The sequence below is a fragment of the Dipodomys spectabilis genome, unplaced genomic scaffold (genome assembly GCF_019054845.1).
Source record: "Dipodomys spectabilis isolate Male_0828 unplaced genomic scaffold, ASM1905484v1 ptg000297l, whole genome shotgun sequence".
NCBI lineage: Eukaryota > Metazoa > Chordata > Mammalia > Rodentia > Heteromyidae > Dipodomys > Dipodomys spectabilis.
Window position 1 is genome coordinate 4344917 of NW_024870974.1, and position 17092 is coordinate 4362008.

The window sequence follows — 17092 nt, forward strand, 5'->3', positions numbered from 1 at the left end:
TAATACGGCGGGCCGGAAGACGGCGTGTGGCGCCACTTCCGGCTGCGTCACCGAGACACGTTCCTCTCCGCGCTTGCTTTCCGGAACCTTTGTGTTGGACCGCCGGCAGAACGCCGGGGGACACGTTCGGAAGGAGAGCCTGGGAACGGACTGCGCGGCGGGGCGGAGCGGTGAGTGGTGCCGGCACGTCCCGGCGCCGGGATGCTTCTGGGGGCCTCGAGACCCCCGCGAGGGCCGAGAAGGACTGTAGCTCTGCGCAGACTTAGTTTCCACCCTCTGCTCGAGGATGAATCTCCCAAGTTGCAGGCGGCTGCGCGGCCCGGCGTGAGAGCTCCCGCCCCCGTCGCGGAGGGCTGTGCCTCCGAGGGAGCTGCGGGCTGAGGACCGAGTCCCCGGGACCTGGACCTCGGAACCGGGTCTCGGAAGTCCGGGGTGGTTACCGCACCCCTCCGGTACTGCTCCCTCTTTTCAGCCTTATCTTCTGGCTCCCCATCTCTAGGGCTTACGTGCAAGGCCTTGGGTTGGTTTGCTTGCTTGCGGGTGCCGATTGGGAGGCTGGAACTCAGGGACTGGCTGCTGTTCCCTAAGCGTGTCTTGCTCAAAGCTGGCGCTCCACCACCTGAGCCGCAGCTCACCTGCTGGCTTTTTGGTAGTCAAAGGAGATGAACGTCTCAGGAACTTTATTGCCTGGGCTGGCTTCGAACCGTGATCATCAGGTCTCAGCCTTCTGAGTAGCTAGGATGACAGGCGTGAGCCACCTGGCTCTTCGAGATGTTTTGCTTTGATGGAGGGGTTCACGTTTCTTTTTCCAAGCGTTTCCTTTTGCTTTTCAGCTCCTCCACCGTGTAATTAGTAATCGATTGAGGAGGGGGCCAAGTATCCAGTGGAGGAATGAAAAAGAAAAAGAACGCGAAAGCTTGTAAATATGTGAATGGGGAAGTTTCTTTGAGGGCTGAAATAAGACAGCCATCCAGCTATTGCACACTACACGAATATCGTGTTTGTTGTTAGTTTGATTGTTCGGTTTGTTGTTGTTGCACGTGCAAATCAGCTTTAAAGACTGGCATATAGGGAGGGAAATGAGATTTAGAGGAAAGCATGAATTTATACTTACTTAAGAACATTTGATTTAATTTGAGATTACAAAAGCTCTAGAAATGAAAATTTAAGCAAAAACGTAGCTTATTATTTATAAACACCTTTTAAATTAGAAGAATTAGGGAACTAGCAGTGCACCAAACAAAACAAAACAACAACCCTGTTCTCCCTGTTTACAACTCTAATGGAATTAATGAGCTGATGTCAAAATCGAAGGATTGGGAAGAAAGAGCATTGCAAACAGGAGCGTTAGACAAATTCCCAGTATATGAGAGGTGGTTTCGTTTTTGCTGTTTGAGATTTGATTTTGTTTGGTAGGGGAAAAGTTGACTTTCTTTTATGACTTTTGTTGCAGTAATGTGAGAAATTATTCAAATGCTATAGGGAGAGAGACAAGACCATAATACATTGATCATTCATTCCACTTTGATCACGTATTTTAGCATACTACAAAGTGGTAAGTTGGCAAAATAGACACAGAGCCTCTTCCTGAAGTACTGTTTTATGAAGTATATAATAGCACTTGTGAAAAAAAAATAACATGGTACAAGGTACACAATCCTGGCACTCTAAAAGAGACAAAAAGGTACCTTAGCAGGAAGATATTATTAATAGGATTTGGGGAGGAGAATCACAGTAGCTGTCTGATCTTTCATTAGAAGTAATGTTTTAAAGTGGATCTTGGGCTGGGAAGGTGGCTCAGTGGTAGAGTGCTTGCCTTGCATGCATGAGGCCCTAGGTTCGATTCCTCAGAACCACATAAGCAGAAAAAAAAAGCCGGAAGTGGCGCTGTGGCTCCAGTGGTAGAGCACTAGCCTTGAGCTGAAGAGCTGAGGGACAGCGCCCAGGCCCAGAGTTCAGGCCCATGATCGACCAAAATAATAAAAATAAAAAAATAAAAAATAAAATAAAGTGGATCTTAATGGTGTTTGGAAATAGAAAAATGGACAACAAGATTCTCAGAAATGAAGAATGGCAAAAGCTAGCCAATTGTTCTTCTGTAGGGAATATCTTGGAAAGATGAATATATATTTGTATGTGTTAGTGAATGTTCTTAAATGCTAGGCCAAGAAATTAGGGCATAGTTTTGAAGATGATGGGAAGCCTTTAATTTTTCATCAAGAAAATAAGAAAAATGTAAAAGGGAAAAATCTGAATGAAATATTAAAATAGCAAATATAAGAAGACAGAATAACCAAATTATTATTAAAATTCAGATAAATGAATGACAATCTTAATTTGAGTAGTAAGTGCAACATTTAAAAAAAAATGGTACTGTGTTAGATTCAACAGGAATATTTCTAATTTATTAGATATAAAGAGTAAGGAAAGAGCCCTGAACCTTGATGACCAGAGAGTGGTATCATTTATTGAAAAAAAAAAAAAAGGTGTAATACAAGGTGAGAATAACCATAACCTCAACTTTTAGTTATAATTGAATTTGAGATATCTTTAGGTCCACCTAGTAATCTGGGAATACAGAATTTGAGCCTAGAAGTGTGCATATTTGAATGTCATGTGAAACTTAAAAGAAGTGAGTAGAGGGAGAAGGAGTAAACAATCCATTTTCAACTTGGCTTTCATATGCCAAAATTCCACCTACAGCAAGTTTTAATGACATAAATCCTGAAAATGGGAATTACTGTGTTGATAGATCTTTAACTGTAGCAATGTATGTGTTGAGATTTTACAATATTAACTTCAGGGACCAAAGAAGATTGTAAGCTGTATATTTTGATCAAAGGATTGAATATGAAGAATACTTTTTTTTTATTCCAACAATTCTTTGCTTAGAGAAGTATTTGAAAAAGTGGCAAGTAGAAATAGAACCACTTGGGGCTGGGAAGGTGGCTCAGTGGTAGAGTGCTTGCCTTGCATGCATGAAGCCCTGGGTTCAATTCCTCGGTCCCACATAAGCAGAAAAAGCCAGAAGTGGCACTGTGGCTCAAGTGGTAGAGCACTAGCCTTGAGCTGAAGAGCTGACGGACAGCACCCAGGCCCAGAGTTCAGGCCCCACGACCAACAACAACAACAAAAAGAAATAGAACCACTTCATAACATTGCTAATCCCAGAAAATACAACTTTCTAATGTTTTAGAATTTCATAAAACTTTGTTGTATAGCTTCAATTGTCTTGGCTATTTCTGAAAAGCTCCTTAGAGGACAAAACATAACAAGCCTTGTGAGATATACATATATATCCAGAGCCGTACTGCAGAGACATTACTTTGTATAAAATAGGCTAATGCATGAGACATCACCATCTAGATGTGGCATAATAAGCTGATATTTAATATATTTTCTGAGATATTTAAAATGGGGACAGAGGAATAAAAAGAGGAAAAGATATATTGCGGTACAGGGTACCACAATGGCCTCTGCAGCTATCACTTACCACATCTTTAACCATTGTCCTTCTGTGATTCAGTATCCACCTGCTACCCCACACACGTGTACACTGAATCTCTGGTTTTGTTCTGTTCTCAAAATAAGGTATAAAAGAAGACATTTTGTAAAGTTGACCTAAACACAGCCAAATTCCTATTACTAAAAATACACAAGGTGTTGCTTAAAATAGCTAGAAAGTTCTGTGCCAGGGAAGATCTGCCTTTAAAAGTTTGCCATTGCTGGGCATGTTGGTGCACACCTATAATCCCAACAAATTAAGACCAACAAATTAAGACCAACCTGGTCTACCCAGAGAGATCCAGCCCAGGATACTTAGTGAGACTGACCCTGTCTCAAAACTGACAATGCAACCGGGCGTCGGTGGCTCACGCCTGTAATCTTACCTACTCAGGAGGCTGAGATCTGAGGATCGTGGTTCAAAGCCAGCAGGGAAAAGTCCGTGAGACTCTTATCTCCAATAAACCACTCAGAAAACCGGAAGTGGTGCTGTGGCTCAAGTGGTAGAGCACTCATCTTGAGCTGAAGAGCTGAGGGATAGTGCCCAGACCCAGAGTTCAAGCCCCACAACCTATCAAAAACAAAACAAACAAACAAAAAAAAACACCTAACAATGCTCTTGTTATTCCAGTCAGAGATAGAAAAGAAATTTCAGTTTTTCTGTAGTAACCTCTTAGTCATTTTAAATTTGCACAGTATTATAAATAAAATGAAAAAACTTGAACATTGGTAATTATATCTTGTCTCTAACTTACTTCCCACTTTTTAAAAAATTCTTTCAGGTGTTTACAATGGCTGCTACTGTGAACTTGGAACTTGATCCCATTTTTTTAAAAGCTCTAGGTTTCTTACATTCAAAGAGTAAAGATTCTGCTGAAAAGCTAAAAGCATTGCTTGATGAATCATTGGCTCGGGGCATCGACTCGGGTTACCGTCCAACTCAAAAGGTATCTATATATGAGTTTAAAACTTGGATAGAGTTTTGTAGTAGTAGTACAGTTATCGCATTTAGGTCATCTCAAAAAAGAAAGAACTTAAAATCTTTAGTTTCCTTCATTCCCTCAAGCTTTCAGAGAACTCATATACCACACAGAATAGTTCTTCTACTTTGCGCATATAGAATTCCACTTCCAATTATTTATTGTCAATTTAAGTTGCTGAATATAACCACAACTTAGTATTAATTATTCTGTAATGTTTTAGGACAAGCACTTAAATGAAGTAAAGGGATGAGCATTTTCCAAACAGTAGGTAAGATGGCTAGAATATGATTTAAGGGAAGAGAGGTATAGGTGAAGTCAGAACTGTGTAGCTCCAATCTTGATAATAATGAAGCAGTCAGTGGCAGTTTTATCTAATAAGAATATTCTGGAAGCAAAGACACCTTTTTAATATCCCCGTTTACCTCTTTTAGTTGCATGATGACAATAGTGTATTGTGAATGTTTACCACATCCCAGACACTTGTGAGTGGTTTGTGTGTAATTTCAATTATGATAATAATCTTTTGTGATCGGTATTGCTTGTTTTCCTCATTTTACAATAAGGAAACTGGGTTGTATGGTAACTTCATTTCACACAGCTGCTATTTGTTTATTGGCAAGTGGGGATAATAAGGACTACTTTGCAGAGTTATGAAAATTACAACAGGTAAAATATGTGAGTCAATTAGTGTAATGTCTGCCTGGAACATAAAAAGGCTCTTAGTGAATGACAATGCTTATTATATTCTTTTATATCTACTCAGAATTCTTTTCAAATTCTTTCTGTCCCTAAAACTCCCCCAGGTCTGAGAAAGTTGGTACTTAAACTAAGAAGGAAAAGACAGAGCACTATATAATTAGCTGAAGTCTAATCACAATCTGAAGCTCAAGACATAGTCAAGCCCCAGGCTCAGTACTTTTTTCTTAAGGTACATACCTACAAGGTATTGATTACAAAGGACTACAAGGAAATTTGGAAGTATGACGGATATGTTTATTACAATGATTGCAATTCTAGTGTCAAACCTTAGCAAGCTTCATACTTAAATACGTTCAGTTTATATGTCAGCTTTTCTCAGTAAAGCTATTTAAGAAAAGGATATTACATTGGTCATAACATATTATCTCAGTTTTTAACTGGAAATTGCTTAAATTTATTATCTATTGCTTATAACATATTAGGTAATGTGAATATTTAAGAACTAGTATCTTTTTATTTTGCACTTTAGGATGTAGAGCCACCAAAAATTTCAAGCACAAAATCTATTTCTATTAAACAAGAGCCTAAAACATCATCCACTCTTCCTTCTGGCAATAATAATGGCAAAGTCCTCACAGCTGAAAAAGTAAAGAAGGAAGCTGAAAAGAGACCTGCTGATAAGGTAAGATCATATTTTAATTTTGTTTAGAGAAAGTAAATTATTTTTCCATAAACAGAAACTGTTTTATGTCTACTTCTTTTATATAATAGGATATACATACATAATGGACACTCAGTAATATACTTGGATAAATGCTAACTTTTTGAAAATTGAGTAAAATTTCAAAACCTCTTAAACCATTTACATACTACTTTCAACAAATGTTTTGGCCTTTGGAGATACAGCGATTTCAAAGTAAACTGTGCCCTAATTGAGAGATTCTGTCTAAAATGGTTGCTGACAAATACAAATAGAAAGGAAGAAGAAACATGACTGAATATGAACTTTGTTACATTAGGAAAGCGTGTTACCAAGGCCATAGACAATGCTTTGATTGTATATTTTGGACAGGTTTTGAAAATAGTAATGAAAAATTAGTAGTTAATGAAAATAAGCTAAGATTTTCCTCAATAACTCTTTCCCTCAAGGTGGACCATATTACTCCATAGATGTTTCTAATTTTGTTAAATGCTGGTTACTCATAAGCTATATATTATTTTTGTGCTTTTAAACTTCCACAGTGATAATCATACTGTGGTAACTTTTATCCACTCAACAGTGAAATTTGTGTTATGCATGTAGAACTAGATAAATTTTAATGACTTTATAATTATCTATTAATAAACTAGTTTATCCATTCATCTACTGACAAGAAACTAGGATCTTTCTATTATGCTAATTTTTTGTGACTGTGATTTGTATAGGATTTTTACCTATATGGTGAAAAATAGAATCTATAATGTTTAACTCCTAAGTATTGTCAAATTGCTTTCTAAAATGGCTGCACTAAAGTTTATTCTAACCAACAAAGATAAGACTCCAAATTTTCTATGTCTTACCAAATTTCAGATTTTACGATTCAACAGTTTTATCTACCCTGTTCATATTTTAAAAGATCCAGAACTAGCTTTCAAGTACATAGGGTCCTGTGTTATTTCTAGATAATGGTAGAATGCTTATTATTTATTTTTTTTTTCAGTAGAGTTTAAATACTAGTAGTTCATAGCTTAAAATACATAAGATAAAAATAGACTTACTAATGCTGATTTCAAATCTAGCATCGTGCTTTAAAAATACATATATACATAAATATATAGATGAGACAGTACAAGTAAATCTAGTGAACTTCTAGAATTCTTTAATAGAATACAAAGAGAAATATAAGTATATACCAAGCTGTTCTGATTTGCTCATTTTTGCCTGGCTATTTTTTTTTAATTTTTAATTTTTTTTTTTCCAGCTTGGGGCTTGAACTCAGGGTCAGGGTGCTATCACTGAGTGTCTTTGTGCTCAAGGCCAATGCTCTACCATTTGAGCCACAGCGCCATTTCTGGCTTTTTAGTAGTTTTTTGGAGATAAGAGTCTCACAGACTTTCCTGCTAGGGCTGTAACTGTGATCCTCAGATTTCAGCCTCTTGACTCGGTAGGATTACTGGAGTGAGCCACCTGCTTCTGGCCTTGCTATTTTTTTTTAAAGGTAGTGGGCACAAGTTAGTTATAATTCTTCCACAGATCTTTAATGTGCCCATCTGTCCCTAAATATAGTTTATTGCATGCTTTCCATCTTATCTCTCAAGAATTTAAAGTTTAGCATTTTGTTCTACTTTTATTATTCTGATTGGGTTCTTTTAATAGATGAAATCAGAAATTACGGAAGGAGGTGACATTCCAAAGAAACCTAGATTGGAGAAACCAGATACTCGAACCTCCCCCATCACTGTCCAAACCAGCAAGGATTTGGCTATGGCTGACCTTTCTAGTTTTGAAGAGACAAGTGCTGATGATTTTGCCATGGAAATGGGCTTGGCCTGTGTAGTTTGTAGGTAAGTTATACATTAGTTTCTTTGGAAGAACAAACAATCCCTTCTTGTTTTGGTGCATTTCTATTTCATTTTTATTATTTGAAGGTGAAGAACAAATAAGTAGATTGTCTTATCAACTGCCCATACAGCAATTTAACATCTCGAAAATGATTAAATTTTTAATTCTGGGGTTCCAGAAGGAAAGTGTTCGTATTCATTAGTGAGGAGAATATGTTAAGTAGAAAGTAAGAAATCTGTATTGCTTTCTTTTCCTCTGAATTGTTGATAGACTTATCTGAAGACTAGCCAGAATCTGCTGCCTTCTAGAAATAGGAAAAAATACACAATGAGAACTAACTAGGAAAATATAACCAAATTTATGGCATATAATATATTGCCTTCAAAATAAATGAAGTGCTTGTGCAGTCTGTGTGTTGGGATTTGTTAATTTTCACTTTTAGTGAAAATTTCGTTTTCCTTTTAACGTATCAAATGTAACAGGAACCACTCTGAAATGAATTTCAGGTGTTAAATTCAAGAAAGTATAATGTGTGGTTTTGTTTTTTTTCCTTAGACAAATGACAGTGGCATCTGGTAATCAATTAGTAGAATGTCAGGAGTGTCATAATCTCTACCACCAAGATTGCCATAAACCCCAAGTAACAGACAAAGAAGTGAATGACCCTCGCCTGGTGTGGTATTGTGCCCGATGTACCAGACAAATGAAAAGAATGGTAGGGATTATTTTATGTCTGTTTTAACCAGCCCTTCACTTGATGCATGCGTTCAAAATTTAAAAATGACCACCTAATATATTAAAAAATAAGGTTTAAGCTGTTTTTTTAAAGTGTCTGTGTATATATAGTATGTGTGTTTTATGTTTCTTTGCCTAAAGACCAGATCTGTATTATATGCATTTTTCTCTATTCAGCTTTTAGCACCCTCTAATTCAGATAAATAAGCAGGATTAATATGTCAGTGTATTTATAAGCACTTTATAATACTGAGAAAGCACTGTGGAAAGAGATGAAATACAAAGTCTGTCTTTGTTGAGTCTGATAGGAAATAGAACTTGTCCATTCCTGGTTGAGTTGAAACCATCAGCTCTATAACTGCACAGCAGCAGTATTTGCATGTGTGCCCTGTCTTTCTATCTGTGTTTCCCTCATATTCTTAGAGTGGCTGTTTAGGTTGTATTTCCAATGTACTATCTCATTTTGCTGTTCATTAGCATAACTTATTATATGCCATAGTTTTCTAGTTTCAGTTGATGTAAAAAAATAGATAAATTAGAAATCAAGAAGTTGCTATCTATTCAATGATATATCTCTCCCCTAATTTTTCTTCTTCCTTAGATGAAGACTTATATTTGTTTGAATTTAAGGCCTTGCATTTATTGGGAGGTGACACTTGAGTCAAGGCCTCAGCACATATTTGCTTTAGTTATGGTTTTGGGTACAGTCCCGATTTTGCCCTAAGCTGACCTTGGATTGTGATCCTCCTATTTATGTCTTCCTTGTATTATTACTATTTAGAAAATGATAAAAAAATCTATAAAACTAATAATAAAATGTATAAAACTAATAATAAAATGATAAAAATATATGTCTTGCAGTCTGTATTTTCAGTGTCATCACAATATTAGAAATTTAACTTTCATTTTACCTTATCTTTTGTTTTCATATTTCAGTTAATCCACTGTTGTTTTTTTAATATAGGCTCAAAAATCTCAGAAACCACCACAGAAACCAGCCCCCACAGTTGTTTCTGTAGCTCCAGCTGTCAAGGATCCATTGGTTAAGAAACCAGAAACTAAACTAAAGCAGGAAACAACTTTCTTAGCCTTCAAGAGAACAGAAGTCAAGGTATGGTCCATTTTTATCTACAGTTATATCTTAATCTAGTCTTAAGCAATGGATGAATAACGTAAAAATCGAATGGAAAACTATATATTGCATTACTATATGTTGAAAGTACATTTTATTAACTAGCTAGAAAGGGAACATTTAATCATTGAATATATAATCCTAGTATTTGTCTTTATCAGAAAGAACAACAATCTAGGATTATTTCAGAATGACATTTCTTAGCTTTTTTATATAGTGGATACTTATTTCCAAGGACAAATTTGGATTAAATTCTAATTAGTACCAACAGTAGAAATAATTTCACTAGTACTCACACCATTAGAGCTCATTGGCCTCTTAAATGTTTTTCCGATAAGTAGATTGACTGTTGAAGAAATTTTCTTCATTGGTCTCAAGGATTATTTTCTTTATTATTATGAGCTTTCATAGTATTTACTTTTTTTTTGCCGGTCGAGGGGCCTGAACTCTGGGCCTGGGCGCTGTCTCTCAGCTCTTCAGCTCAAGGCTAGCGCTCTACCACTGGAGCCACAGCGCCACTTCTGGCTTTTTCTGTTTATGTGGTGCTGAGGAATCGAACCCAGGGCCTCATGCTTGCAAGGCATGTACTCTACCGCTGAGCTACCTTCCCAGCCCAGTATTTACTTTTTATACAAAGAAACCATACAGTACAGTGGGAGAACCACTCTTCATTTTCTGAGTTCTTATAGTCCATTATTAGCCTTCATATAGTGATAATGTCATAGAATAAAATATTTTCCTAAAATAATTTTATAAGAAAAAGTATACTTTTGTTGAATTATATATTCCACTAATGAGCTATAAACAGAAGAAAAACACTTAAGCCCAAATTCTCAAAGATCAGCCCCAGAAAATATTGAAGGTATTACCTCGTCTCAGTAGCTAGATAGCAAGCTCAAGAACTTTTGTTTGATATAAAATATATGAATATAAAATGCTCTAAAAATTACTGGTAATTTTACTTGAAGAATTTTTTTTACTTTATTTACTAAAAAAGAGTTGCTAATCAAAGGGGATATCCATTATTGATTCATTATAAAGGAATGTAATGAATTAGAATAAAACAAGAACTAATTTATTAAAATTAGTTATGTTCTATACTTAATTATTTTTGGTATATTTTCTTATAACCTGTTACTATTAAAGTTTACTTTTTAGCTGGTGGCTCACGCCTGTAATCCCAGCTACTCAGGAGGCTGAGATCTGAGGATTGCAGCAGTTCAAAGCCAGCCTGGGCAGGAAAGTCCAAGAGATGCTCATCTCTAATAAACTATTCAGAAAAAGCTAGAAGTGGCACTATGGCTCAAGTAGTAGAGTACTAGTTTTGAGCAAAAGAAGCTTAGGGACAGCATCCAGGCCCTGAGTTCAGGCCCCAGAACTGACTAAAAAAAAAAAGAAAGAAAAGTTTACTTTTAGGCAATCCTACATGAAATCATTTTATGGCAAATAAATTCATATCTTGGTTGTTTTTGTCTGAGATATTTTGATGTTTTGTGATAAATGTTTACTGTGAAAAAAAAGTTTGTTCCTGTTCACATACAACAGGCAATTGTTTTCTTAACTGTAGTAATAGCAAAAAGATATTTTTAATTATAAAATATTTAAGTCAGGCATCTGTGGCTCACACCTATAAATCCTAGCTACTCAGGAGGCTGAAATCTGAGGGTCAAGGTTCGAAAGCCAGCCCAAGCAGACTTATCTCCTCCAGTTGACCACTAGAAAACTGAACATGGAGATCTGGCTCAAGCAGTTGAGTGTTAGCCTTGAGCACAGAAGATCAGTTATAGAACCGATGCCCTGAGTTCAAGTCTCAGGACAGGCACTGAAAAAAAAAAAGTTTGCGAAATTTTATTTTCTACAATGAAATGTAAGAAACTACTTTTCTGCCATGTTTTTCTTCTTTACTTTCCTTTGTCCTGATTTTATTGCAAATTGTCATCCTGTTGAAAAGCAGGATCCCGCAATGACAAAACATTGAAATAAAGTGCCAAACACAGAGAATTTGTTTTTTGTTTACATTTCATAAGTGTTTGTCTTTTTAAATTGTTTCATATGAGTTTTACTTGATTAAGAATGTTGGAAAGCTATTTAGCTATATATAGCAGGCAATTTTATGTGTAATAGAAAGGAAAAGGGGGAAAAAGTTACTCTCAAAATGAAAATCACAAGTTTTCTGTACCTGTGCCCTTTTGCATTCTTGTCTTTTTCTCCCATTACCAGTGTGTATTCCTCTAAAAATATAATTTTTCTGTGAAAAATATAATTTTTCATATGCCATATTACAAAAATATACCACTTAGAATATGTGAACAAAAATTTTATAAAACGAAGGTCTCAAAACCCTCTGTTTTGATTATATTGGTTAAAAATGTTCACATGAAGACAGTATTGAAGTCTACCTTTTATCCAGCTCAAAGTATTTTATCTGTTCTTGCAGCGTACAGTTCCAAAATAAAATTGCATATATTTGAAGCATAATAGTAACTTAGTGTATGTGTATTTGTGCTGGTACTAGGGTTGAACTCAGGGCCTGGGCACTGTCCCTTAGTTTTTTCCCTTAAGGCTGCCTGGTACTATACCACTTAAGCCACACATAGCTCTACTTTTGGCTTTTAGCAGGTTAATTGGAGACAAGAGTTTCTTTTGTTTGCCCAGGCTGGCTTTGATCTGTGATCCTCATTTCTGCCTCCTGAGTAGCTAGAATAACAAGCTTAAATCACTGGTGCCTGACTAATAACCAGTTTTTAAAGTATGATTTTTTTTTAAATAAAACTTTACTCTTGACTGCTTTGTGAACCCAACACTTTTGTAAACTGTTCTTAACAGGAAGAGAATGTCAATAATAAGTTCAATTTACAATAAATTGAGCAAAAAACATTTTGCCTTGTTGGAAAGTGAAAACAACTGTTGTTGTGTTAATAGGAATAATATATATTTACATTGGAACACTGGTATTGGTGTAAGCCTCTTATTAACTAAGTAGGAAGTTTGTCAGAGAGGTTAAAGTGTTTATGTCCTTGAGAAACATATTTGGGTTGGAGGCATGTCTCAGGTGTCAGAGTGCCAGCCAGTGAGTGGAACAATAAACATCTCTGTCCTGATTATATTACGCGCGCGTGTGTGTGTGTGTGTGTAAGGCAGTTAATTGAACCTTGGATGTAGAAGCAGGAATCTATTATGAAATAGGTTCCGTGAAAATATGGGTAAATTGTCAAACTGAATCCATGAGATCTTTTTTTTAACTAATTATTTTTTTATGTGGAGATGTATTTTTAGGTTCTGTTTGCTAGGCAGGTGCTGTACCACTTGAGCCACATCTTTCACCATAGGGTTTCACTTCTTTTTCTGGGGGAAAACGTATGTTGCCCAAGCCATTGTGGGCTCTGATCTTCCTATTTATGCTTCATGCTTCTCCACTTAGCTGAGATAACAGGAACAATGCCATCAAGCTATTGCCCAAGTGAGCCTCAAACCACAGTACTCCTGATCTCTATACACTTCCAAATAATTGTTTCTGTGTATATACATATAATTTACAGTACTAGAGCTATTGCTTCATAATGACTTTACAGCTTGTATATATATATTACATACATATGACTTTATAGTTTGTATACAACTGAAATAATTACTGATTGGATCTTTATCTCAGGCATCTCTTGAATATCCTGGGTGTAAACATTTTTGTCTACTAAGTATGGATTCAACTTTGGCATGATCCTCAGTCATTTAGAGCAAAATCTAAAGAATTAGATGTTTTTCTGAACTAGATAATACCTCTGAGTAAAAAAAATTGTTAAAGCACTAAGTCAGATTTTTTTGCTGTAGCTTTCTCCTGGGTCCTAAAACAATTGCCAAAAAAGGCATTTCATCATTTTCTTTTGGAATCATTTCAATAAGAATGTGCGAGCAGGTGCTACTAACTCATGTATGTAGTCCTACTTAGCTGGTTGAAGCCAGCTGATCAGACAAACCTCCTTGACTTATCTCTAGTTAACCAGCAAAACATGAGACTGGAGAAATGGCTTAAGTGGTAGAGATCCAGCCATGAGTGAAAAAGCCAAGCAAGAAGGCAAAGACCTGAGTTCAGGCCTCAGTACTGGGTGGAGAGGGAAGGTTGTAAACAGTAGCAAACCCCACTAGCCGTGCATATTTTATTTCGGGTCTGCTTAACAGAACCCTAATTTTGAGATATGGTTTAAATTTTGCAAGTTACTACTTTTGTACCTAATAAGTCTGTTATATTCAAGGATATAAGTATTGGTTATACTTGGCTCTGATGTAAGATTTATCACTTTTGTTTTTTTGTTTTGTTTTAGCCATCCACAGTTATTTCAGGAAACTCTTCTAGTAACAATGTTTCCTCTTCAGTAACTAGTGGCCTAACTGGATGGGCTGCCTTTGCAGCCAAAACTTCTTCTGCTGGTCCTTCAACAGCAAAATTGAGTTCAACAACACAAAACAATAGTGGGAAACCTACTACCTCTTCAACTAACCAGAAGCCTGTGGGCTTGACTGGTCTGGCAACAACATCGAAAGGTGGAATAGGTTCCAAAATAGGTTCTGGTAATAGCACCACACCCACTGTACCATTGAAACCACTTCCGCCGCTAACCTTAGGCAAAACTGGCCTGAGTCGCTCAGTTAGTTGTGACAATGTCAGCAAAGTAGGTCTTCCTAGTCCTAGTAGTTTAGTTCCAGGAAGCAGCAGCCAACTAAGTGGGAATGGAAATAGTGGTACTTCAGGCCCCAGTGGAAGCACCACTAGCAAAACCACTTCAGACTCAAGCAGCACTCCCTCAGTATCCCTTAAAGGCCCAACTTCACAAGAATCACAGCTCAATGCCATGAAGCGATTGCAAATGGTCAAGAAGAAGGCGGCCCAAAAGAAACTCAAGAAGTAGTGTAGCCAAGTAGGTTTTTATATCAATCATCTACTTTAGTGGTTTAAAAAAAAAAAAGCAATTATTGTTAAAACATGAACACAATTTAATAAAAAAATCTTGAGAATCAAAGTTCTATTGTTTCTTCACGATGCTAAATATTATTTAGTCAAACTTGGAATCTTTCTTATTAAAGATCTAACATTTTTGTTAAAATGACTGATTCTTGATGAGACCTACAGAAGACTGATAATATATGCAACTTTAAAAGACATTGTTCACCTAGAAAAATGTCCCAAGAGTCGATCCTGCTGAATGAGGTGCCTTACAGGGATGATCCAACATAAGGATTTCTAATGCTTTCCTTCCAATATTCTGAGTGTTCTGGTTCAATCATCATCACCCTCTTGGGAACTGATTCTATCTCTTCAATTATTTTGTCTTTTTTCAAAATTTTTGTGATTGATTTCTCATTTCCTGTATGTATATTAAAGTTTAAAATCACTTCGCATCACTTTGTGTAAGAATTGATCTCTTCCAACAGATTGTGCGTTCTCATGCCTCTTTAAGGCCCCTTTTCTCATTGTGTCCACATTTCCCCACATTACCAATGGAATATATGCTAGTAGTATATATTCAATAAAGGCAGAATTTTGACTCGACTTTGTTGTGCACATTCCTGAGAATTCTTGAGAAAATCTGCAAAGAAAGTACCTTACAAAATAGAACATTATTACAATATTTAAAATTATATAAGAAATTGGAGAAAGCCATGAGTACATTTATAAGCCATCCTGATATTTTTAAGTAATGAATGAAGAATATATTACCTAGATTATTTAATAACATCCCGTTCCAGTCTTTTCTAAAATGTGGATTACTTTTCTGAAAGACAAGAAAAGGCAAACTGTACCTAGGTGTATCTAGCCTGCAGAGACTCAGTTTGAGTCTAGTAGCCTTGAATTAAAGGTATGTCCTATTGTTAAAGGTATGTTATATATGTTATATTTTTATAAATCACAGAATTAGTGATGGAATTTTTTATATACCACTTAGAGAATATAGAGAGAACATAAAACTAGACTTATAAAACCATAACTTGTTAAACTAGTGGTCTCTTCCTGGAAAATATAAAGTCCAATGTCCTCTAGTCAATTAAATTTAATTATTTTTATCAACTACAATGTAATTCTGTGCCTAATTTAGCTTTAATATTATGGGGTCTAGATGTTTTCAATATTTAGTAATGCATTGACTACAGTGTGAAGCCATAATTACTACAAATGGGCCATAAAGGTGTTCGTTTGGCTTTTGCCATCTTAAGAGATAATTTCTTCTTTTATTAACAGAGCTTTGGAGGTTTTGGAATGAACAAAAATCCAAAGAGCTAGAGAAGATTTTGCATTCTGTATTTCAGTAGTAGAAACGTTTTCATAAATCACCTAAATTACATTCATCCCAAATAGTGACAGGCACTTAATAACCATCTCTAAAAATTAATGTTTTGATTATATGCAATATTCCAGTACTTAAAGTATGACATACATTGCACTGCTCTGATTAAAAATATGCATTGTACCTCTTCTACACTGCTCAACTTTCATGCTTGGGATACTTTTCTGGAGTATGTGCAGTGTGACCTTTTACCATGATGTCATTACCCAAAGCAATTTTGCATTGCTGGATTAATTTACATTCTCTAAACTTTAATATGTGTACTTTAAAGCATCTATATTTTAAAATAGATGTTATATATTCACTTGTTTAAAAAGAATTAGCTACAAAAATTTCCCTTCATTCTTGGTTAAGAAAGCTCTTTTGAGTATCCTATTTTGTACAGTATTAATCTTTAAAGAATAAAACCCTGGCTCATGCCTGCAATCCTAGCTATTCAGAAGGCTGAGATATGAGGATCACAGCCAGCCAGGACAGGAAACTCCATTAGACTTATCTCCAATTAGTCACAGAAAAATAGAATAAAAATCTGGAAGTGGAGCTATAGCTCAAATAGTAGAGCACTATTACCATTGAGAAAAAAGCTCAGAGACAGCATCCAGGCCCCAATTTCAAGCCCCAGGACTAGCACACACACAGAAAAAGAAAAGGAATATAACAATTACAGTAATATGCCTAGCTTTAATTCAAATGCCACCAATAAAATCGTTTTTAAGTATTTCTTGAAGACACATTTCATAGCTCTCTTGGAAGTTTATTTTCCTTAATTTGCAGTAAAATAATATCTCAAGATTACAATGTTCATTGTTAAGTAAAATAAAAATAAGGGTATTGGCCAGGCTTTGGTGGTTCACACCTAGCTACTCAGGAGGCTGAGATCTGAGGATCACACAGTTCAAAGCCAGCCTGGGCAAGAAATTCCGTGAGACTCTTATCTCCAATAAACCACCAGAAAACCAGAGGTGGCGCTGTGGCTCAAGTGGCTGAGTGCTCACCTTGAGCTGAAGAGCTGAGCGATAGCACCCAGACTCAGAATTCAAACCCCACCACCAAAATTAAAAGAGGGAGGGAATTGTATAATGTTTAAAGTTTATTCATAGTAGTTTGTGTTCAGCAAGGTGAGAGACTGCAGTAAGTGCCTTCGTCATAACTCATGCTC

General features: G+C 36.2%; 1 protein-coding gene across 2 annotated transcripts; it reads left to right on the plus strand.

Annotated features, from left to right (window-relative positions):
* The first annotated feature begins 110 nt into the window (after positions 1-110).
* On the plus strand, positions 111-15142 carry Ints12 (integrator complex subunit 12). 2 transcript variants are annotated; one of them, XM_042701807.1, is made up of 7 exons: positions 111-170; positions 4287-4451; positions 5716-5868; positions 7543-7730; positions 8284-8443; positions 9428-9574; positions 13915-15142. In XM_042701807.1, the coding sequence occupies exons 2-7, from the start codon at positions 4296-4298 to the stop codon at positions 14497-14499; spliced, it is 1389 nt and encodes a 462-aa protein (XP_042557741.1). In that variant the 5' UTR covers positions 111-170; positions 4287-4295; the 3' UTR covers positions 14500-15142. The 2 variants fall into 2 exon arrangements, with proteins under 2 accessions (XP_042557741.1, XP_042557742.1); XM_042701808.1 differs by having other exon boundaries at positions 142-452.
* The last annotated feature ends 1950 nt before the right edge of the window (positions 15143-17092 follow it).

What these genes read in the sequence shown, in the direction of transcription:
- Ints12 (XM_042701807.1), top strand. Translation starts at nt 4,296, where the DNA reads ATGGCTGCTACTGTGAACTTGGAACTTGATCCCATTTTTTTAAAAGCT. An exon ending in AAAAGAGACCTGCTGATAAG is followed by an intron (nt 5,869 to 7,542) that starts GTAAGATCATAT and finishes TTCTTTTAATAG; the next exon opens with ATGAAATCAGAAATTACGGA. An exon ending in TTGGCCTGTGTAGTTTGTAG is followed by an intron (nt 7,731 to 8,283) that starts GTAAGTTATACA and finishes TTTTTTCCTTAG; the next exon opens with ACAAATGACAGTGGCATCTG.